The following is a 25,520-nucleotide window of genomic DNA, read 5'->3' on the forward strand; positions in this document are numbered from 1 at the left end:
GCGTTTGAGCTAAGTTTTTGAGCAATTATCTCAAATCACATAAAGAAGTATGTTTTTTAAACATAAGAGCTAGTATCATATTTTGAGAGTAGTATTGAGCACCGATATGAGGGATAGTTTAGACAACTCAGAGCCCCCGTAAACCATGTAGCCATCATGGGTAGAAAAATGTCATACTTTTTAGATGATTCATTTAGTGCTTTTTAGCATATACTAGTGGATCCCACTTAGTAGTCAGGTTCTATACCCTTGGCAAGGTATAAGACGACCCTGGCAGCGTGAGGCAAAATGTTGTATCATCATAATAGCTCTTAAGTGATGGTTGTCGATTAGATAAACTCCAAGAGAGATATTTGTATTTTTATATACACAGAGTTTACTTGTATTTTCATATACAAACAGAGTTTATATTGTATCCTTGCATACAAACTGAGTATAATGTATTTTTAAATACAGTGAGTTGCTTTCTATTATTTTAAAAGTTTTCTATATATTGCATCTCTTATTGTTGCTTTATATTGAGTTGCGTATCCAGAGTTTGAGTACCAAGAGTTGAGTGTCTTACTATTGAGTTGAATATTTTATCTTTGAGTTGAGTGAGTTGAGAAGTGGTATGTGTATGTTTCCTTTTTATCACGTTTCAAGCTTATGTTTATGCTTTAAAATTCCTCTTACATGCTCATACATTCCACATACTGATCCATTTGGCCTGCATCTTTTCATGATGCAGACACAGGTATTCATGATCATTAACATGAGCTTCGTTGATACATCCGAGAGTTCGAGTTAGCTATGGTGAACCTCCTTATTTCCGGATGATTTCATTTACTTTTCAGTTTAATCAGGATGTTGTGGGTCTTGTCCCAACTTCCATATTTATCAGTTAGAGGCTTCATAGATAGTCAGTATAGTTGAGAAGTCTATATTATTTATTTTATTAAATGTTTTAAAGACTTAAGTTGCATATTTTATAGCGAGTTGAATAATTTATTTTATTCAGAGTTTTCTTTTGAGTTAAAGCTTTCTATTAATGTTTCATGAATTTTATTCAAGTTTTAAGCTTTTGCATGCTTAGTCTTTCGCTTGTAGTCAACCATGATGAGGGTTCGCTTGGGGACCAACAATGGTCTGCGAGTGTCGGCCAAGTCCAGGGTGTAGACTCGGGTCGTGACAAACTTGGTAAAGAGCACAGAGTTCAAGTGTCCTAGGGTGTCTATGAAGCCGTGTCAATAGGATCTTATTTATGGTTGTGATGTCCCCACTTCTATAAATGAGGGACTACAAATATTTAAGAAAAGTTTCCATTCGTTCATACTCTTAATCGTGCAATAGAGTTATGTCATAGAGATTTATTCATACTCGTGCCTTTCTCATATTCATTCGACTACCCGTCATACTAGAGGTGGTTGAAAAGCAGAGTTAGTTCTTTGTTGATGAGTTGTTCTTAGGAAGAGTTTTGAGGAAGTCATGAGACTCCAGAGGGGCTTGAGAGAATCACAAGAGTAAGTTAAGTGTTCAGTTTCAGATGAATGCACCCATAATTATATGAATCATGCGTTTGAGCTAAAAATGAGTTGTACTCTTTTCCTTAAGCCTTGTTTCAGCTGAGATCCTTATGAAAAGGTATGTTTAGAGCTTGGGTAATATTTCCACCCCAAAAGGTAACATGAGTTACAAGATCATGAACAGTAATAGTGAAAGAGCCCAGAGTTAGAGGAAAGTATGCAGAGTTTTAGTGATTTAAGAAAGGGAGATAATGTTTTGAAGAGTTATATTACTATAGTCATGCACCCAGTAAGTTATTGATGATGAGTTTTCCCTTATGGGTAGAGTAAGGGTTGTTAGTCAAGATCAGATAGATTATATGTTTGTTAACCAGAATAGAGTTGATGTCGATGTGTCATCGTATTAGAGGAGACTAAATTCATGTGTTGAATAAAAGGGCAAAGTATTTATGAAGTAATAGATCTAATTTAGGCTTATGATTTGTTTAAGATGGTCATGATGTTTAGAAGGTTATAAAACTGATCAAGTAATGAGGTATGGTATGGTAGGCGAGTAATCGCATTGATATTCGAGTTTAGTAATGAACATTAAGCTTAAATTTGAGATAAGTGTCATGATCCAAAGAATGACAACATGAGGGTGATGCTGTTAGTCTAGAGATTTGATCTAGTAGACTTGACGTAGAGTATGTAATGAATTGAGATGGTGCTGCAATGAATGTGAGTAGTACAAGTGAGAGACCCAAACCTTTAAATAAGGGTAGCGAAGTGTGGCCAAGTCACAAGAGTAACTAGAGCATTAAGAGGTGTACCGAGAGGGTATGTAATTAGAAGAGGTTAAGAGAAACACCATAGAAAGAGGTCTTAGTACCTGCTTATGGAGAATTCTGTAGTCATGAGATAAACTTCTCCCGAGTGTTAGAGTAAAAGAGGATGTAGACCAGTTTAGAGATGACGGGATAGGTTTATAGCTTTCAAGTGTCAACTTTAGACCTAAGGGGGAAATGATAGGATTGGAAATCAAGTCAAGTGTTGAGAATAAGATAGTAATGAGTTCCAAAGGTTATGAGAGATATCTTTTCAGAGGTCCTTTTAGTAATGTAGTGATGTTAGAAAGAAAAGGTTAATGATCATATCGTGATAATGATGGTGTGATAATTTTGTCTAAGGTTATTAATAAGGAGGAAGAAAATGATGAGGTTTTGCTATGAGAAATAGTTAAATAAGAGCCCTTAGTTGGTTCTGAATGAGTTAGTTAGTAAGAGTCCATGGAGTTGTTAGAGTACTAAGCTTGAATGTGGTGTTGTTAAACATTATGTGGCTCTTGATATGAGCCCAATGTGGTAGTAAAACGTATTAGTCTTGGGATGAGATTCCCTATAGAGAGGTATAGAACTTGAACCTAAGGATTTGGGTTAAGATTGAATATAGTAAGAGTAACCCTGTTCCATACCCACTCCAGTTGTCATTCGAGGATGAATGGTCCCAAGGGGGAGATATTGTAACACCTTAGAAAAAAAATCGAACTAAGACTCGAACCGCTCTTCGTAGTGAGTGAGATTTTACCAAGGAATTAAAAATTTCGTAAGTGTTAAGGTCATTAGATGTAGCACCTTTAGTTCAAAAAAAATTAAATTGGAAATAGCAAAATCTGAAATTTTGCAAGTTAAGCTAAGTATAAGTTTTGGGTCGACTTCAAACGATCATAACTTCTAGCTCAAAATGAGTTAGGTGTGATACCAGATACCATAGGGAAGATATTTGAATTATCTTTTCAACGCCACCGAGTTTTATCAATTTTGAGTTCGTATGAGGGAGATATGTCCATTCGAAGTTCAGATGTCTAGATAAGGAAAGTCAAAACCGGATTTTAGAAGGGTATTTTGGTCTTTTCCTTACCCAATCAGATTTAATTCGTTTTTAGTAATGTTTTAAGGGTCTAATCCTATTAGGTTCAGTTTTATAAACCTAATATATGCCTAGGGTTTTAGTTTAAAGTTCAAAAAGAGAAAAGAGGAGAAAAGAGTAAGGATCGAAGTGTTCATTGAAATTCTTGAGAGTTGTTGCGGATTGTCGCCATGGGTTTGATCCATAAGAGGTATGTAAGCTTCCATAGTGTTGGGTTTGTTCACCCACACACCAAACATATTATTTTCAGCAAAGTTTCATTCTCAAAAAATTGAAGGATTTAAGTTCTTGATGGGTGTTCTTGAAGTTCATTCAAAATTTTGTTTTGTTGGGGTTTAGATGATTTCTTGAGATGAAAGTGATTGTTTTGAGTGGACTAGTGTGTACTTAGGTTGGGTAATTGAATCTAAGGAAAATTTGAGAAAACAAATCGATTAAAAGCGATTTTAGATCAAAAAACAAGAGGTGAAATTCGTCGAACTTGGTCTGGGGAAAGGCTGGGGAGAGCGCCCCTGCAGTGTGACCATATGAAGCCTCTGAAGTTAGGGGCTGGTGCCCCGCGCTCGGAACGCGCCAGGGTCGCCTGCCCCACTCATCCTCCGTCGGTTGTCCCGTTTGAGCTTCTTTGAAGTGTATCTGCACCCCTTTTGATTCTAGACACTTCAAACTACGTCCAAACACTTATAAATCATTCATAACATGATCATAAACTTTAATTCATAATTCAAATTCAAGGTAAAGTTAAGAGTTAAGTCTTGAGAGTTCTTCCGACCATTTTGAGAGAGAGTCTCTTTGAGTCCTTCTTAGGAGTCTTCTACAATTTCTAATAACTTGTTTCAAGACTCAAGTAAGTGATCATGAGAGTGAGGAGAATGAATTCATGAGTCTACACTATCACTTAGATTCTTCATATCATGAACCATGACTCTTGAATTCATAATTCACATTCAACAGAGAGTTAAGACTAGAGTCTAAGAAAGTCTTTGAGTTCGAGTATGAATCCTTTGAGATCAATTATCAATTCGAACTAAGTTTGAGTAAGTAAGTATGAGATTGAGAAGATTCGTTTACATGAGTTCCATGTTATTATGTAGACTTTCGAATCGAGTTGTTCATGCCCATAAATTTCGAATGAACTTCATAAGTTGAGTATCTTTGAAATGAGTAGTATCTTCAATTTATAAGTCTTGAGTATTGAGTACCTAATCTTTTTTTTTTGAGATTATATTCCTAATCATGGGACTATTGCATGTTACCCATGAAGTCCTTGAGTTGGGTTATACATGTCCAGAATTTCGCATGAACCCTATAAGTCGAACAGTCTTGAGATGTGAAGTATGTTTGAGTCCTTAAGTTGAGTAGTTCATGCTCATAATTCCGCATGAACCCTCTGAGTTAAGCATTCTTGAAATGAGTAGTGTCATTGAAGTTCTTGAGTTCCATGTATTGAGTTCTATCTATGGTTATTGAAAACCTTGTATTGAGTCGTTCATGTCCATAATTCGACATAAACCATATTTTAAGAAGTCTTTTACAAATTCTTTAAACTTATTTTAAGACTTGAGCATTGAGTTGAATAAGAGTAAAAAGTAAGTTCAGTGTATTCAAAAGATTATATGGGGACTATGTATTCCCAAAGAGTTTAAAATGTTTTCACATTTTAACAAGAAAAGGAAACCTTGATTTCCAAAGAGCCTTTGAACTAGTTTTTTAAGAAAAAAGTAAACACTTTCGCAATTAAGCAAGAGATGGAACTTTGATTTCCAAGATAGCCTTTGAGCTAAGTTATTAAGCAATTATCTCAAATCATAGAAAGATATATGTTTTTAAACATAAGAGTTAGTATCATATTTTGGGAGTTGTATTGAGCACCGATATGGGGGATAGTTCAGACAACTCACAACCCCCATAAACCATGTAGCCATCATGGGTAGAAAAAGGCATACTTTTTAGATGATTCCTTTAGTGCTTTTTAGCATATACTAGTGGATTCACTTAGTAGTCAAGTTCTATACCCTTGGCAAGTTATAGGACGGCCCTGGCAGCGTGAGGCAAAACTCTATATCATCACAATATCTCTTAAGTGATGGTTGTCGGTTAGAGAAACTCTCACATATATATTTGTATTTTTATATACACAGAGTTTACTTGTATTTTCATATACAAACAGAGTTTATATTGTATTATTGCATACAAACTGAGTATAATTTATTTTTAAATACATTGAGTTGCTTTCTATTGTTTTAAAAGCTTTCCATATATTGTATCTCTTATTGTTGCTTTATATTGAGTTGAGTATCCAGAGTTTGAGTACCAAGAGTCGAGTGTCTTATTTATTGAGTTGAGCATCTTATTCCTGAATTGAACTGAGTTGAGTGAGTTAAGAAGTGGTAAGTATGTTTCCTTTTTATCAAGTTTCAAGCTTATGTTTATGCTTTAGAATTCCTCTTACATGCTCGTACATTCCACGTACTGAGCTATTTGTCCTGCTTCTTTTCATGATGCAGACACATGTATTCAGGATCATCAATAGGAGCTTCGTTGATACATCCGAGATCGAGTTAGCTATGGTGAGCCTCCTTGTTTTCGGAGGATTCATTTACTTTTTAGTTTAGTCAGGATGTCATGACTTCTATCTTTATCAGTTAGAGGCTTCAAAGATAGTCAGTATAGTTGAGAAATCTGTATTATTTATTTTATTAAATGTTTTAAAGACTTAAGTTGTCTATTTTATGGCGAGTTGAATAATTTATTTTATTCAAAGTTTTTTTTTGAGTTAAAGCTTCCAATTTAAGTTTCATAAATTTTATTGAACTTTTAAGCTTTTGCATGCTTGATTTAGTCTTTCGCTTGTAGTCAGCCAGGATGAGGGTTTACTTAGGGACCAGTAATTGTCTTCGAGTGTCGACCACGTCCAGGGTGTAGACTCGGGTCGTGACAGAACCCACACCCAACTGTTAGCATACCGAAACATGGTACCCGATCTAATGTTTATGCCGAAACGTGGAATCCCTTAGATATGATGCAAAAGGGCTCTTGGTCTATCCTTGATCAGAGATTTCTCTATGAAAAATATGAATCGGAGTTTGAAGAAGGGGAGGGAGAAGGAGCCCACCGATCCCATGTTTATGTCAGAACGTGGCAACCGATCCAAGTTAGTATGTCGAAACGCAACACCAGATCCATTCAACAAATCACAATCACAATCACAATGTATATTCTCACAATCATACAACAAGAGGTGACTCATGACATACAATTATTCAATTATCCTCATTTACGATTTGGGTAATCAAGAATGCAACATTCGCATACATACATGCATTATAATGAGCAATTACAAACATATATCACACCAACATGAAATCACAACCATTACCTACCTTGAATCCAAGCTTGAATCCCCTAAGACACTTGATCTTCCCTTTTCAGATTCTTTCCGCTTGTTCTAGGTCTAAAAACAACAATTTAGACGCAAAGATCAACAATCAAGACCCAATTACCCGGATCATAATCAATAATATCAACCCTAGGTCAAACCTTGATTCCCATACCCAGATTAGGGATTTTTCCACCATTATCTTTAGATCAAAACCTTTCCCCAATGATAATTACCAAGAAACTACGTTCTATGGATCAAAAAATGAATTCAGGGAGTTCAAGCCTTACCTTTAGCCTTAAGAATGGTGAAAAAGGGTCAAGAACTCGTCTGGGGTCATTCCTTAGCTCTCAAAGTCGAAAAGTGTAGAATAAAAATATATTTGGGGTTTATTTACGACCTTAAGTCGAGTCGGACCCGCCACAACGGTCCTCACCCTGCTACAGCGGCAGAAATGCCGCCCCAGCGGCTTGCATGGAACCAGTGAGCTATTTTAATAATTCCAAGACCCCCATTTCACAACACACCTTTAAACAACGACGCTCAGAAAATACCGTTCACACTATCGATTTCGGGAGTTCTACTTACCCAAATTCAATTCTGTAAAGTCGTACAGATTCCTTAACAACTTATCTAACCACTCATGTAATCAAAATCACAAATAAGTCACCCGATTGTTACCAGATTTCCCTACACCTTCACGACTCTGATTTCGTCCAAATCTGGACTAGGTTGGGAACTCCAAAGTTACTACTCAAAAGTTTTCTAGCCCCAATTCTTTCCCCATTGGCTTTTCTATAACGACGGAAACGGATCGTTACATTAATAGAAAACATCCTTTGGTCCTAATACATCGAAACTCAAATTCAACCTTATTAATTTAAGGAAAACTTACCTTAATACACATCTTCTTTTATTATAATCTCTAAAATTTCCTACCATTCAAAAAAAAAAAATCAAAAATCTTCTCTTAGATACATCACCCCCCCACCCCCCGTCCCCTTCGGTGATACATTCTTATCACTCTCGGATACATCCCTCCTCTCTCTCTCTGATACATCCTTCATTTTCGGATACATCCTTCATTTTCGAATACATCCCTCCTCTCTCTCTAATACATCTTTCATTTTCGGATACATCCCTCCCTCTCGGTTACATGTCTCCCTTATGTATTTGGATGTCTTATCCCCTTTATGATACAACATACATCCTTATCCCATCTCAGATACATCCCTCCCCTCTCGGATACATCCTTATCCCATCTCAGATACATCCCTCTCCTATGTATTCGGATGTTTGCTGATGTATCCGAAAGTTCAGTGATGCATTCGAAATCCATAAATTTTAAGAATTTTTTGTAATTTGAAAAAGAGTAGGAAAATAATGTAATACTATGAAATTTATGTAAATTATCCTTAATTTAAAGATTAAAATATTCATTTTGGTAAAAAAAAAAAAAAAAAAAAAGATGTCAACATTCAAAAATAGAATCGTATCTCCACCCCCCCTCCCCCCCCCCCCCCCCCAATCAAGATGACAATGTGGCAATCATTTGTTCATTTGAGTGGAAAACTTTGGCAAATTTACTTATGTCCATTCAACTCATTGTTATCTTGTCTCTATTATACATCAATCACTCGATCCATCAAATATTGGATGGATTTGCTTACTCACATAACTTAGGACTGATTTTGATATCTTTGTCTTAGGTTAATTGTTTCCATTAACCTATTCACATGCCAACTTTAGCAAATAATTAAATTTCTACTTTATTGTTCTTTATTTTTTTTTCATCTAACTAATTTCTAATCCAAGTGTAAAGGGGTATTCATATGATTGAAATTCAAAAAGGACTTTTTTTAGAATGAGACACTCGTTTTAGAAAATATCAAATACTCTCTCCGCTCCGATTTATATAAGTTAGTTTGACTTGGAACAGAGTTTAAGAAAAAAAAAAGACTTTTAAAATTTGTGGGCTAAAATAAGTTATTGGATTTGTGTGACAAAAAACCCTTTAAAAATTAAATTGATACTAAATATACAAATGTTTTTGACCATTCTTTTTAAAACTGACTAAAAATTAAAGTAATTCATATAGACTGAGACCAAGGGGGTAAAACTTCCGATCACCATGAAATGTAATGGGATGAATAAGATTCTTTCCATCCTAATTTATCGGAGTATATTGAGCTTGAGTCTTAGGTTTAGTAAAAATTCTTGGTAGGGAGTGTTCCCTCTTTAATGAACCTTACATGGTTTGAATCGAAATTAGCTAGCCTAGTAGATACCGAAAATCAAATGATTATGTCAATTTTTTTTTAATCAAAAACAATAATAGGATGGATGAAATCTTGTATATTTAACTAAAAGCTTCATGTTAGACCTTCGAGAATAATTCCTAGAAGGAAATACTTCCCTTTTTAATTTTCCCTACACAATCAAAATCGAGATAATTGAGTCAGTGAATATCAAACACTAAATATTAAAAGAAAATTCAAAAGAATAAAGATGTGAATCGTCCAATTCCAAGTAGTTTCATAGTCTAAACAACACAATGAAAAAAAGATGCAATTGATATATCAAGAAAAATAAAGGTTGTGGTCCAATGCTACATAAATCTATTCAATCACACACATGCATTTTACTATATATTAAAGCGGACAAAACATGGAACTGTCTCCTAGTTTTAAATGTAATGAATTTAGACACAAATTAAGCTTCTTGATAAGAATTAGTTATAGTGAAATTAGATCGATGGCTTTTAAATTCCAATTTGAAGTTCATGATCTTTTTAGAGCCGACTTTTGGGCCAAAATTAACAAAACGTGCTAAAAACTCACATGACTAGAAGTTAACAAAACGTACCTGTCTTACTAAACTTTATGTTACAATAATGTGAGCTGAGATATCGTAAAGGTAGTTGAGTTGGTACAATTATATGTGATAAAGGAGTTTGGGATCAAATTTTCTATCAATGTCTTCTCAGTCGAGTTTGTCATACTAGTCGTGCTTGTCTAATGTAGTTTACATTATCTGTGTGATTTGTGAATTATTGTATAAGCACAACTAAAGAATAGCGGCTACGAGGTTTCCTCCGTTTGTTTTTGAATGGAATAACTATAATAAAATGTGTGTGTGAGAGATATTTTATGAAATCTTAGCTCAGAAGTTAAAATTTGGTGCACACACACGTATACGCAGTCGAATGTTTTTATTAAAAAAAAAAGAAATAACAAAGGTAATAATGTGTGTGAGTTTTATGAAAACTTAACTCAGAAGTTATAAATTGAGGCACACGCACATATACGCAGTTGACAAGTAATAAAGCGATCATAAAAAATTAAATATCATCACACGTGGACAACTTATGCCTAACTATTGATCACCAAATTGAATAAATTCAAAAAAAAATTAATTTGAATAAATTCAAATTATTTAGCGGATTTTCCCAAAAGTTATTTTTAGTAACTAAAACTAGGGGTGTACAAAATCGAACCGAAAACCAAATCAAACCGCAAATCAAGAAAAAAAACTCGACTAGTGCTTGGTTTGACTTGGTTTGGTATTGAAAAAAAAAAACCCGACTATATTTGGGTTGGTTTGGTTTTAACTAAAAAAAAGCAACCCGAGACCAAACCAACCTGACATTATATATATAATTTTAAAATTTTATTTTATACATAAAAATATGTACTTTGATATATTTTTAAAATATTTCTTATACTTTTTCATAGTTTTTATCTTTTAATATATTATTATTTCAAGTTTGAAACTTATAATTCTAAATGGTTCAATAAAGATTATAGTCCACATATGTTGGTAATTATAATAAAGCTTAAATCAAAATCAAATTAATACTAAAGCAAAAAAAATCAATTCAACACTAAGAACGACAATAACATTGAATATTTGTTTTATGGTTTTACATTGGTTTATTCAAATACATAATCTAATTTTAATTTCCTTTAATATTTAGTCATGTAACTAATGCTTATTAAACTTATTTTAGCATGATTTAGTACTTTTAAATTATGTTCATTTTCATTATGACTTGTTAATTTGCAATATTTGTTTTACGCAATTTCATTATTATTATTTTTTGTTGGATATTTTAGTATCATTACTCATATAATATTTTGTGTATTTTCTTAAGAAACATCTTAGATAGTTGTATTTTGGTAGGACTAAAGAAATATTTGAAGTACAAGTAAATTATATGTTTGTATGAATACTTTACCAGAAAAATCCAAAAATCCAAAAAACCCGAAAAAATCCAAAAAAACCCGAAGTTGAAAAACCCGAATTTTATTGGTTTGGTTTGGTTTATAGATTTAAAAATCCGACACAAATAGTTTGGTTTGATATTTGAAAAACCCGAACCAACCCGACCATGTATACCTCTAACTAAAACTACAACAAGAATTTTAAAACGTTTAACTAAAGTAAGCAATAGAACAACATATGTATACAAAATTGACCAATTGAATTGTCTACTTTATTAATCGCCAGGGTTAATTTATTTATTTTTGTAAACCCCAGGGAAATCTACAATATGTCCCCTTCGAGTCAGCATTTTGTGGTAACATGTTCATTATATATACAATCTTGTGTTGACACCCAATTTTGGACCTCCACAATATAAATTAATCATTTCAAGCTTCTTCAATCTCAAACGATTTAAAATAATCAGTTTTATAAAAATTCAAAAAAAAATAAAATATAATAATATAGTTTGCAAGTTATTTCAACTAGTTCCGTCTTATTTTATAATTTTTAGATAATATATATGTTTTACATAATTATGTAAATAATTATTATATTTTATGAATATTCGAAAATCGTCTCAAAAAGAGTTTGTTTTATATTCAATTAAATTAATTTGGTTTAAAGTATAAGTTATTTATTTTATTAGTTTAATTATTCTTATTTTATATTATTTTTTCTTATTTAATTTGAAAAGCACATTTTATTTAAGTTACGTTATTTAAGTTATGGCCATAGTTTTAAAATAATTAGTTTTATAAAAGTAATAATAATAATATAGTTTGCAAGTTATTTTAACTAGTTCTGTCTTATTTTATAATTTTTAGATAATATATATGTTTTACATAATTATGTATATAATTATTATATTTTATGAATATTCAAAAATCGTCTCAAAAAGAGTTTGTTTTATATTCAATTAAATTAATTTGGTTTAAAGTATAAGTTATTTATTTTATTAGTTTAATTATTCTTATTTTATATTATTTTGTCTTATTTAATTTTGTTGATTTGAAAAGTACATTTTTAAGTTACGTTATTTTTAGTTATGGCCATAGTTTTAAATTAATTAGTTTATAATCGAATTAATTATTTTATTTCGTTAACATTAAGAAGCTCATTAATTAATTTTATATTAGCTCACCTTATTTAGGTTTTAGCCAAATTTATTAATTCAACTCAATTTGGCTATTTCTTAAAATCCAAAATCTAACCGATTTAAATTTTTACTCTATACTCATCTTAAATGACCAAATTTTGGGACTTTATGTTGTATTTCCAGCACACAACAATCCATATCCAAAACAATACATTACATACATGTACCAACCAACCCAACAATACTATAATAATACATAAACATACACTAACTGACCCCACCCCTTTTCCCTTTTAATTCCTAACATGCATACAATACAATTCCAAACAACTACATACAATACATCAAACAGTAGCCGTTATTGCTGACCAGAAGCGTCAAAGCAGCAGCAGCAATTCAGCAGAATCCACGGAAAAGCAAGCGTCTGCCCTCACCAACTTGTTCCAGCCTGCTGCCTCGTCCAGATTTTCTGAGATTTTGGAGGAAATCTTGTGCAAACCCCAGCTGCTCTCTGTTCCGAGTTTTGAATTTTGAAACAAGAAGAAAATTCCATTTTTGACCCTTGTTTCTACCCGTTTTCACCCTAACTCCCCATCTATATAAATCCCCTTTTGCTTATTTGTCGAGGGTTGAGGAAAAAGATTGGAGAAAGAGATATACGTTAGAGTTTTTTCTTGAACAATCAATCTTTACACTTAAGAAATCTTAATACAATTTAGTTCTAAGTTCTAAAAGGGTCCCTGTTTGAAGTCGTTTCGATATTCTAATTTATTGTTCGAATTTTGAAGTCGTATTCGGTGAGAAATCGTTGCTCCCCTGCTCGTCCCGTCCCTGTTTCGCTGTCCCGAAAAAGGTAGTCTTTTTCTTCATAATGTTCTTTCCACCTCTTATTCTATTTCGAAATGACTTATCAATTTGCAAAGCTTTTATTCTGTATTTGTCGGCTGTTAGTTACTATTTAGTTTATAATATTTTGATATGATGTATATGTGCTTAGTCGTTTTATCGAGTTAGTCGCAATATCGAATTAAAGCTTTGTGGATTTGTACTCAATATTGCGGTCTTCCTGTTTTCTTGAGTTTGAGTTGTGCTGCGATTTTCCTTCTCGCGTGTTTGTTCGGTTATGTCGAACGTCTTCTCGTATCTTACTGGCTTCAAACCTCAAAAACTCTATTCTTCTTTTACTGTCAATGCTCTTCTCTTTAAGAAATGTGGAAAATTTTGAAAAATAGGTTGTTTATGAAGTGTGATTGTTTCTTCCTGTGTCTCTCTTCTTGAAGGAATAAAGTGTCGAAGTCCTTATCTCGTTCATGCTTGTGAATTCTTGTCTTACCCTTTAATATATATTTTTTTTCCTTTTTTGGTGATTTGCGCATGAACAAAGTTCTTAACCTCATTTTTAGTATCACGTAATCTGTTTTCCACTGTCCTAACCGTGTAAATTATGATATGCATATTTCATTATTATTTGGAGTTCATTATTGTCAATATTGGTTTTTGTTCAAATTCTTGGTCTTTACTATTTTCGTGTCATTCCCCAAAGTCGTCCAATATGCATATAGTCATCCTTTCTCTTTTAGTAAAAGTAGTGAAATCCATACTTCCATGCTTTAAATTTTGTGCAATATTTGTCATATGTGGGGTCCTGTTACTTTTTTATTTTTTCTTTAATATAATAGTTTGGTGGAATTTTCTTCTTCTAATGTGTTTAAAATTTATTATAGTAAGTGGCAGCATATTGGTTCCACATGTTTCCCTTTATATAATGTATGTGATCTGGTCCTTGGTCACATTTATGGCATCCTCTCTCATGTTTTAAATATTACAAATGGTATTTCGATGACCTCAATATATGGATAAGCATAGAGTAGTCGGTGATTTTTAAGTGACATGTCGGAATCCATTATTACTTCGCTTTGCTTAGAATTCTAATATTAGATCAATGATATGAGTAAATTCGGCTAAAAATGGTTTTTTTTTTTTAGTATTTTACTTTGTTATGGTGCTACCGCCTAGTACGTTATCCTCTGGAAATATATATATATATATATATATATATATATATATATATATATATATATTTTATTTTTTGTTGTTATTTATTTGTGCTTATAATTGCTCCATATTTCACCATTTTATACTCCTCTGTTAGCTTAAGCTTGGATAAGACTTTTCTCTTGTGTTCAAAAAATAAAATAAAATATATATATATATATATATCATCATGGAATTAATTTTAACAGCTTAGTTTCTTTGCTTCCCAAATCCTTCTTTGCCTGACTGTCCAACATGATATGTTTGACCAAGTATTCACTCTTCTTTAGCTAAGGATCGCATCTAGAATAGTATGCCATGCTTAGTTAAATTATTGCTAGTTGTTTGCTATTGATAAGTTGTATTCCTTTTGATACAGTTAGTATTTAGTGCTTGGTTCAGAAATATTATTGTTGGTTACTAATTCTTGTTCTCTTTGTCCATTGTCTGTGAAATTTGCCCGAGTTCATTACGAATCTCGCCTCCCCTTTGCATTTCGGGAGAGCCATAAAGGCTCAAGTTCCCTCTTTTCAAATCAATCGGCCATTGAAAATCGACGTGCAGGTCCCGGAGTTGAAAAAATGCGAAAGCAGAGGAGAATTGAAAAGATTGGGCCAAAAGGCCCACTCTTTATTCAAATTTGTATTTTGTAATTTTTGGGCCTAAGCCTTCGTCATTTTATTTATTAATTATTTTGTTAGAATTTAGGACATGTACGAAGGTGGCAAGAATTGGGCCTTTGCCCAAAACGAGATTAGGCCCAAGTATTGGCCCAGGCGGACAGAAAACCAGACTTGGGCCCCAAATTTCTCTCTATACTTTATTACTTCATATTTGGTTATCTGTCAATATGTGTTATTAGTTTTAAGGTCACCACAATTTAATTCCCCGAAAGATAGCCATTCTGAACTAATTTTCTAAAATTTAACTAAATACTCGCTTCCTATAAAACATAATCTATCAAAGCGTTTAACTTAGATAATATCTCAATATTTTTCTGAACTATAAAAAAGTTCAGTTTTGCAGTTTAAGCTAAGTTAAAATTATTTTAGCCAAATAATTAATTGTCGGATAACCGCATGTTAGCGGACATTTTGGGTGCTTTAAATCCCTTCCCAAAATGCTAATATGAACCCCGAACCCCCTTTTTAGTTTTCATTAGATTTCTGTTTGTCTTTTGAAAACAATAGTTTTTTCTTAAAAATTAAGTGGCGACTCTTAAACCAATTTAAAATATATTTTAAATAAAACATCTTGCACATTAAATCATACAGAAAATATAAATTGCACGAGGCAAACCCCATGAGACGAGCTTATGACTGAGTAGCAGGCGGATGGTGGATTCAATTTCAAGTCCCACCTTCATAAGAAGATTCCAATTTCCTGCTCACCTATTCAAACTAATATATAATGTCAATAGTCCTATTAAGATTAGAATTAACAAGAAAATTAATACTTATTGTAAAAGTGAATAAGCAAAGACAATTAGGTGTATTCATGTCCTAGCTGGTATATACTACAATAAACAAACAACATTATTCATTCAAGAAGAGAGAGAGCCATCAAATATTTTTCAAGAACTCAAGCATCAAAGAACGCAACAAGGGACCTGGTCCTAGAAAGTCTGCGTACGAGAAAAGAACGAAAAGACAGCTGTCAAAAGGCTGCCAACTCTGATGTGGTTGGTGCACAACTTTTCATAACAGTAGGCTCTCAGCCAATAGTCTTGTCCCAAGGGTTTGTGTCCATAGTGATATAGTCTCTTCTCCAAAACACAAACTCAAGATTTGGCAAACAAAGTTGTGAATTTCTGAAAAATTCATAAGCTCAAAAGAAAAGGCCATCTTCAAGGAAGAACAATACTCATGCTCAACAAAGGGACCTGATAGAGTGCTGAAGCATCTTTGTTGAGTTTGAGTTTTGTGTCTATCATTTTATAAGGTTCATTTCAATAGACACAACCTCAGTTTTTGCAACTTGAAAACTCTCAAGAACTCTTGCAAAGGCTAACTCTCAAGAAGTATCATCCTCAAGAGCAACAGGGACCTGATAGAGCTGGAAGTTGTCTAGTTGTCTTAGGATCATATCTTCTGTACTTACAGTGTAAATATGTTCCTAATCTATAAAGGATTCAGATCTTGTGTTCGTTTGTAAAAGTCTAAATCAGTTAAGGCTAACTGATTTAGTGGGCAGTGTTGTATCTGCTTAGGAAAATTCTAAGTCATCTAGGAGTTAGTTGATTTAGTGGGCAGTGTGGTCACTGCTTAGTTGAATTCTAAGTTGTCTAGTGGTGATAGCTTAGTGGGCAGTGTGGTATCTGCTTAGGCTCAGTAAGTAATAGAGTTATTACTTAGTTATGAGATTAATAACTTCTTCTCACTTTGGTTGTAATTGTGTTTCACTTTTGCTTGAAGAGATTAGTGGAAACAGTTGAAAATCTTGTGAGACAGGTCGTGATTTTACTCCCTTGAGCAAGGAGGTTTCCACGTAAACTGCTTGTGTTGTGTTCTCTTTGTTGTTTACTCTTCATTACTGTTCTTGCTGAGTCAAGGGACCTGGTCCGTTGATTGATAGTGGACGCATGCATTCTATTATAACTCTCATCAAAAATAGAAATCTATACTTGAATTTATCAATTTATCCCTTTCTCTCTCTAGATTCCGAAAATACTTTCAACACAATTCAATAATTTACCGCCCGAAGAAAAACATAATTTTCATCACAAAAAGCAAAACGTTGAAATCACCAAAAAGAAAAAATTAAAATTATACAACTTAGTTATTTCTGAATGAAAACTTGTTGTGCTTGTTTCGGCTATATTTTTTCTGATTTCGCGCATTGAAACTGAAAAGGCTATTTATAAATAATTTTCTACTTCTTACCTTTTATCTTATTGTAGGAGATAATGGGAGATACTATCTCAAGCAATATTAAAACTAAATAGTCATGGTTGTGTTATTAACATAAAACAATATAATTGGAATTGATTAATAATGTAAGTTTTGGGTCATGGGTCGCCCATGTAGATTCGACGACCCGACCCGATAGAGTTTCTGAAATAAAGATAAATATAATTTTGAAAAAAGAAGTGGGAACAGTTATGGGGTAACTGTTGAACCACTTTTACTCCCTATTTTAAAGTTGTGTTTCACTCTTATCGGAGACAATGAAAAAGAAGAAAAATAAGAGAAAAAACGCAGAAACAGAAAAAAAAAAAAGGGTTGAAAGAGGAAATTAAATTTATTTATTTAGATAAACATCTACTACAAATTGACACTTAGTTTGTGAATCAATTACCTTGTTTCCTTGAGATTCAAGTTTGGCTTGGAACAATTTAAAAAAAAAGGATTTCGTTGATCTTTCACTATTGATAACATATACACAAATCTCGTTCATATTACAAAAGTATTACAAACAAGGGTGAATATCACTGCTCATAGTCCCTCTCTTGTTTGTGTAATCGTGGTACAACTTTATCGCATTACTCATGCAATATTATACATTATTGTATAAAATGATATACTTGATTTATATTCACGTATATTCGTTCAAATAAGTGAGTGTTTTCAACTTTTTCATATATATATTTTTAATATCTTTTTGTATATCTATGTATATATGCGCTACACACAAATGTAAATAGGTATATTTGTGTACTTTGGAACTTAAAATCAAGAAATACCTACTTTCAAGTTGACTATATAAGATATTGTTATTGTTATTTTAATATATAAAACGTAATTAGAGTATGCAAAAATTCCTTAAGCTATTTATTGAGATATCAAGTAATGCGGGCCTCTGAGCCCATGGAGAATGACCGTTCAATGTCATAAAACCATCGCGATGATTTCAAATATATACAATAAAATAAAGTAATTAGTTTATAATAAATATAGTTATGTTTTATTTACATAAAAAGTCAAAGGTCATATATAACTTTAACACTGACTATATAACTAACTTATATATACATGAGTTATACAGTGATTATACATTATAATACAGTCAAAAGGTGAATATAGTTTAAATTATACATGAAGTACTCACTGACAACTCAATTTCGACCAACTCAAAATCTCCTCTAACAATCCCAAATTTTAGATATGAAATTTTTTCGATGTTTCAAGTCTTTCGATATATAATTCGCTCAAAACTATTCACATTTTTAGTACGACAAATTTTAAAGAAGAAGGAAGTGGAGGAGGACACAGAACAAGAAGGAGGACGAAGAAGACACAAAAGAAGAAAAAAGAAAGGCTACATGGCCATTTTTCAGATAGGCTATTTTCGATAGACCTCCAACTCAAGTAAATCATATAAATAATCAATCGTATAAAATAAATAGAGTCAAAGAAACCTAGCAAATCATAAAAAATAATGAAGTAGCGAAAACAACAAAATAATAATAACAATACTAAAAAAAAACACTAGATTACAACACTTAATAGACTAACCTTTATTAAAAGTCACATTAACAATAGCTAGTGCCCACATACAACATAAAACTCAATTAGTATCTGATCATGAATTATCCTAAACACTATGCTAATTGTACACAATGAGATTAAAGCTCCTAAATCCCTCCTTGCCAAAAGGATTCTTTCTTGCATGTGAGACACATATGATACACGAACAATAATTATTTTATACGAACAATAAGTTATTTTCATTGGTGAACATACATTAATTATTATTTTTTATTTCCGAGACCTCTAATTAAGCTGGAGAACAAGCGTGTTGGATTCTTGCATTTGGTGTTGAGGATTGTTTCTCCAAGATTGATTCTTCCTTTGATCCATTCTCTGCCTTTTCAATATCTTCAATATTTGAAGTTTTCATATTTTGTTCTTTAGATTTCCCCCAAAGTACACAGTATAGACCACCAACCAGTAATATCCCTCCTAAAATGCTGCAAGAAATGAAACATGCAAAAAAAAACAAGTGCATCAATAACTAATTTAGAGTAAGTTTGAGTTAGTTGATCGTAAATAATTGATAAAGTGTTAAGTGTTAAAAGCATATATGTTTGAGTTAGCTAATCGTAAATAGTCGATAGAGTGTTAAGTGCTAAAATCAATTTATAAATAAATAATTATCTGTGTTGAATAAAGTGTTGAAACTGATAATAAATAATTGACATGTTTGGTTAAAAAAAAAAGTTTTGTTCTTTTAGTAAAATGATGACTAGATTGTTTACAAAATCAAAAAGTATCTTTATAAGAAAAAAGATAGAACAACAAATATGTAACACAGAGGATGCCAAAGATTTTGTTTTGGAAAAGGTATTTTGAGAATTTTTTAAAAAAAATTATTAAGCATAAAATAGAAATTTTATTTTTGTCAAATTAGAATTTTTTACAAAATTGAAAAAATCATAAGTTGAGAACAACTACCTTATGACTTCTGAGTGATTTTGACTTACGAACACTCAACTTTTAAGTACTTTTGAATATTTATCAAAACAAAAATAAGTTAAAAAGTTCTTTTAAGTCAATCTGACTAGCTTATAAGTTTACTTAAGCATCGTCTTACAGAATTTGACCAACTTAGTTTTCATATAAATAAATATATATTTTTTTAAAAGTAAGAATATTACCTTCCCAAACTAATGATCTCTCCAAAAAGCACAGCAGAAGCAGCAATTGTAAAAATTAAGGCCAAAGGTGTAGTCATGGCCATATAAACTGGACCTTTCTTTTCAACAACCCAAGCTTGTAAATAAAATGTAACTCCAGTCACAACTATTCCCTGCCAAAAAAAAAAAAATCAAATTTTTTTTTAGCAAATTTAAAAATAATAATAAACTTAACCTATAAGTATTCTAACTAATTAAGACCTATAAGTATTCTAACTAATTAAGACTACCATTAAAAAAAGGTTATGGATGACAAAAGGTATTATCTTAAGTGTTGCAAGAAAATGACAATCTTTTGTGCCAAACAGTAAAGTATTTCTATCAAAGGTTCAATTCTTTGTTCAGTTTATATGACAGTTTTCGTTTTCTATGATTTAAATTATGTAAATTTTGATCAATATTTAAAAATATATACTCCCTACATACGTTTAAAAAAATGGCCTATTTTTCTTTTCTAGTCTGTTTGAAAAAGAATAATTCTTTCCTTCTTTTTTTTTGACAACACTTTAATTTTAGTTTTTCAAATTTAAAAGGTATTTTGGTACATTTGACATAACTTTAATTTAAGATCACAAGATTGAAAAATCTTCTTTATTTTCTTAAACTTCATGTCAAATCAGATTGTCATTCTTTTTAAAACGAAGGAAGTATATATATATTTTATCATATTGACATGAGAAGAATCATAATATATAATACTTATGATATAACTTTTATAAGATTAAGTTGATATAAATCAATTTAACTTCAATAATTAGTCAAGTTAGTTCTCAAAATACGAATCTTTCTTGTGATAATACAACATTATCTAGTTAACATTCTAATAATGGAAACATCTTTTATTTCTTCCTCTTTATCTTTTAAAACTTTTGTACTTGCTTTGTATCCTTTCATTTATCACTTTTAATTATCTTTTAAAGTATGAAAAAAGTAAAATGATAAAGTTAGGTAAAAATATAGACTTACACAATAGGCAACAGAGAGGAGTCTAACATTCCATCCAAGTCTCCATTCAGAGGGATCTCTTGCTAAAGCTATGGCAAAAACAAATGATTGAATACTACTCATGAAGCATTGTAGAGTTGTACATAGTAGCTTTGATGGGTAACTCTTGAGAACTTGGTTCTACAAAAGATAATAACACAAACAATTAATTAATTAACTATCAGTATTTCAGGTCGAAAAACTCTATAATACAGATAATTTTACCAATGATATAAGTATCATGAAAGTTACTTGACTTTCTATAAATATCATGAAAGTTACCAAAATGATTTTTTTGAAACCAAAAAAGTCACTCAATTAGCTCTACTTTATATGGTCCTGCTTCCTTTTTAGTTTGTTCCAAATTAAAAGAATAACTATTTTTCTAATACTGAAATAATTTAACGAAGTGATATTATGATATATTTAATTGTTATAAGTAATATCATGATATATTTAAGAACACAAGCGGATATAGGATTTGAATGTTATAAGTTTTGGACTCTAGGATATGAACCTCAAAGTGTTACGAACTAGGTTTTGAATTTTTATTTTGTATGTATTTAATCAATTTCTTAATAGATATGTAGGATTTAAGCTGATATTACTAGGTTATGCCGGATTTATAGGTTAAAGTCTACTTCCGCACCTATTTAAGACTACAAATTTCAAAAGTATTATAGAGAAATTTTTATATGGTAAGCTACTTTAAAACTTATTTACCATTCTTTATGGTAAACTTTTAATTAATTACAAAATCTAATAACACTTTACCAAATATAGTAAATGTAAGAGAAACAAGCTTCTTTTCTTTTATATCTCGATGTATAAATATGATGTATATATTATATATGTTATATTTGTATGTTCAATTACTACATCAAAAATGATCTTTAACAACAATAACTTAATTACCGTTAAATATGTGTTTTTAAACGCAATTAATATTTTTTGTAAATGTTCCTAAAGTTTATAGCGACATTGGATCCAATGATAATTAACTATTGCTGGTAAAAGCTTTAAGATTCTTTGTTAATGTATATATTACTTGTCGCTAAAAGTTATTGTTATTGTAGTGAATGAATCACTAGACATAAAGTAATTAATATAGACACTACATACAATATCAATAAGAATAAGAATATACCTGCATGACAAGCCAAGTAGCCCATAATGCATTAGCAAGCAACATAAGGAAGACACCTTTGATCCATGTATTGCCAGAAGCAGCACTGTTTTGCACTTGACCATGATAGCTAAATAGATGATGATGCATCAAAAGTTTCATTGTTGGACCCTTAAAAAATGCTATTGTTAATGCTCCTCCTGCACAAAACACTATGCCCATAACCTTTGCTATCCCTCCCCATGTCCTCATTTTGACACTCTCCATCCTATTTGTGTTAAATTCAACAAAGCAAAATATAACATTACTATACAAAATTGATAAGACATTTATGGATGACCACTACTTAGATAAGGAACATAAGTGAGTGGACTACGTAACATACTTTACCATTTCACTAAAACAAAGGAAGTACTATAGTGTCTAGTTAAAGCAACAAAGGGCTAAGTTACACATTTGACCGGTAGAAAAAAAATAATTTCTAGTCAAATATACAAAAAAGATACACCTATTATGTTTTTTCTTTATTTCAATTTGTTTGTTCTATTTTCGTTTTTAGTCCGTTAAAAAAAGAATGTCGCGTTTTTATTTTTGTGAACTTTTTACTTCAACTTTCCACCTAACATGTTTAAGATCATAAATATTAAATGACAATTTGGTACATTTGACATAACTTTAATTTAATACCACAAGATTTTAAAGTCTTATTTATTTTCTTAAATTTTTTGTCAAATCAAAACAAGATAAATAAATAAAAATAGAGGGGTATATATTTTATGTATATTATACATTAATATACAATATATATATGTGTGTGCTGATTATTATTTTGGTGAATGAATATAAAAAACTCCCAGAAGAAATTTACATCAAATCAATCAAATTAACCTATCACAATCATAAAATTAAAGTGAAAATTTATATGAATATATTCCAACATGGATGAAATAGAGAATTCTTGCACAATATGAACCATCCCCCCCCCCCCCCCCCCATGCTACTTCTTGTTATTAGATTCTTTTTGTGTGCCAAAAGTATGTCAAGATTGTCCATAAAGAACCCCTCAACCTCCTCTCTTAAAGACTATTTTGGGTAAGTGAGTTTACTTTCTCTTGGCTAGTTAGCTATCAAATTTTGTTCAAAGATTCCCTACAATTAAATGTTTTCTCTTTACCTTATTATCGAACAAGGTGTATGATACATTGTACAATTTGATATTGATTAGCATGATACATTGTACAATTTGATTTTGTACAAAATTCCAAATCTATAAGAAGTCTCTCATTATTATTATTTCATATTGATTAGCATAAAATATACTTATCCTAACACTCCCTTTCTGCAAAGTATATTCTTGAAACCACTACTTACATAGATTATATTACATACTATGTATTTAGTGTATAATTTCTTCCATTATATATTATATAAATTATACACAAGCCTAACTTTACACTTTGATGAAAAGGATATATATTATTTATATATATATATTAATAAATGGACCTTCCACACATCTACTTACACACAAAGAGGACACCTATTTAGAAGAAAAAGAATATTTCGATTTAATAAGTGAATAGTTAACTATAGTAAGGTACTAAATAAGAGCACTAGACATTTGTAACTTAGTGTACCATTCTAATATGGAGGTCAGGTTTATGTCCCTATATTATATATTTTTTTATATGTATATATATAATAGGGGTTCGTCAAAACCTCATATCACCACAAAAAGTGAAAGCCTAGAAATCAGGTACTTTATGCTTCCCTCATTGAACTTTTACTTATATATCTATATACATACATGGTAGGGGTCCGTCAAACAGTGAAAATCTGAGTGGATGATATTAAATAAAAATAATTTTAAAAAAAACACATACCTAAGTAAAATTGCAAGGAGAAAAGTAGTAACTGGAAGGCTGTTAGTAGTTGCAGCAGCCAAAGTTGCTGAAGTGTATTTAAGTGCCACTCCATAAATATTCAAGCTCAATGTAACCCTGATAAAACACCAATTTCATTATACACCTAGGAATTAAAGCTTTAGTGACTCTGAATATAATGACATTGCCGCTAAATATTTTTGTAACAATAAATATTACTGCTAAAAGGAAAATAAGTTGCCGCTAAATGTGATTGTAGAATAGAATCAACTCATAACTTACCCACATAGAGAGAGCATGAAAATCTTGAAGCAAATCAAGAATGACATTGGTGGTGCTGTTTTCCTACAAACACAAAAAAATAATAGGTCGGTATTAATAAACAGTGTAACCATCTCATTCAAAATATTAAATTGTTAATTAATTACGTAGAGACTAATTACATAAGGAATTAACTTCACCCACGCCTCTGATACCATGTTAATTAAATTGTGTAACCATCTAATCTAAAAATTCAATATAACCTCTCTAACCATTTAATCTTTCACACACTTGAGCAAATACTCATATATAATTAAAGAAAGATTTAAAATTGGGTTAGTGGGATTATAGACTATATTGCTCGAACACTTTTAAAATACAATTTTATATGTTCAATCCTTCAAAAGCTATAAACTGCAGATACAAGTACTACAACATGATTGGACTTTAAAAATGGGTTAGTGGGATTATAGGCTATATATGTTGCTTGAACACTTTTAAAATACAGTTTCGTGTGTTCAATCCTCTAAAAGCTATGAACTTCAGACACAAATACGACAATATGTTTGGACTTTAAAAATGGGTTAGTGGGATGATAGGCTATATATGTTGCTCGGATACTATTAAAATACAGTTTTATGTGTTCTATCCTCCAAAAGCTACAAACTTCAGACACAAGTACGATATTATGTTTGGACTTTAAAAATGGGTTATTGGGATGATAGGCTATGTTGCTCGAATACTTTTAAAATACAGTTTTGTGTGTTCAATCCTCCAAAAGCTACGAACTTTAGACACAAGTTCAACAACATATTTAAAGCGTCCGAACAATATATATATATACGTATACTATATCAAAACTATTAAAATAATTTACCTTTCAAGAAACATGGCTATAGGTGTTAAGAAGACAGCAGCAGCAGCTTGTCTATAGAATACAAACACAAAAGGGTTCATTCCAACATCAAAGGCAACTTTTGAAAGCAAGAACATCCCAGTATATATGGCTTGTATTATTACAATTGCTACATATATTTTCCTCTTTCCATCCATTTTCTCTCTCTTTTTAATTATGTGATGTTTTTTTCTTTGTTGAGAGGAAAAAAAAAGGTGTAAACTTTGGTTGTCTACTCTTAATCAACTCAAAAACTACAAAAGATTGGGACTAAGAAGTGGGATTTATATAGAAGAATTTGGAAAACACAAACTACAATATAATATGACTATTGATAGTGATGTATAAGTTGCTTTTCAATTGGACCACAAGGGACCAACAATAATAAAAAGTTTCTAAAGTAGAACTATTTAGGGATGCTTCCTTTTTTATTTTTTATTTTATGAAAATAAATACTATAGTTTTTTAATTAGATAATGGACCCTTAGCTAATTACTATAGTACTCAATTAGCAAACATTAAACAACTTTCTAGACTGGGTTTTTTAA

General features: G+C 31.4%; 1 protein-coding gene across 4 annotated transcripts in view; it reads right to left on the reverse strand.

Annotated features, from left to right (window-relative positions):
- LOC125835910 (WAT1-related protein At5g64700) overlaps window positions 1-25,230 on the reverse strand; it is a 42,681-nt gene extending 17,451 nt beyond the window's left edge. The window contains exons 1-7 of one of the 4 annotated variants that reach the window (XM_049515015.1): window positions 24,955-25,230; window positions 24,099-24,161; window positions 23,817-23,933; window positions 21,955-22,201; window positions 20,790-20,948; window positions 19,785-19,936; window positions 18,606-19,097 (exon numbers count right to left, since the gene is read on the reverse strand). In XM_049515015.1, the coding sequence (XP_049370972.1) occupies window positions 18,905-19,097; window positions 19,785-19,936; window positions 20,790-20,948; window positions 21,955-22,201; window positions 23,817-23,933; window positions 24,099-24,161; window positions 24,955-25,130 (1,107 nt within the window). In that variant the 5' untranslated portion in view covers window positions 25,131-25,230 and the 3' untranslated portion in view covers window positions 18,606-18,904. Of the gene's footprint in view, window positions 1-18,605; window positions 19,098-19,784; window positions 19,937-20,789; window positions 20,949-21,954; window positions 22,202-23,816; window positions 23,934-24,098; window positions 24,162-24,954 lie in introns of those variants that run through there. The other 3 variants (XM_049515013.1, XM_049515012.1, XM_049515014.1) reach the window with 3 other exon arrangements.
- Window positions 25,231-25,520: the final 290 nt, after the last annotated feature.

The sequence above is a fragment of the Solanum verrucosum genome, unplaced genomic scaffold, assembly GCF_900185275.1.
Source record: "Solanum verrucosum unplaced genomic scaffold, falcon-dt-bn FXZP01000128.1, whole genome shotgun sequence".
Taxonomy (NCBI): domain Eukaryota; kingdom Viridiplantae; phylum Streptophyta; class Magnoliopsida; order Solanales; family Solanaceae; genus Solanum; species Solanum verrucosum.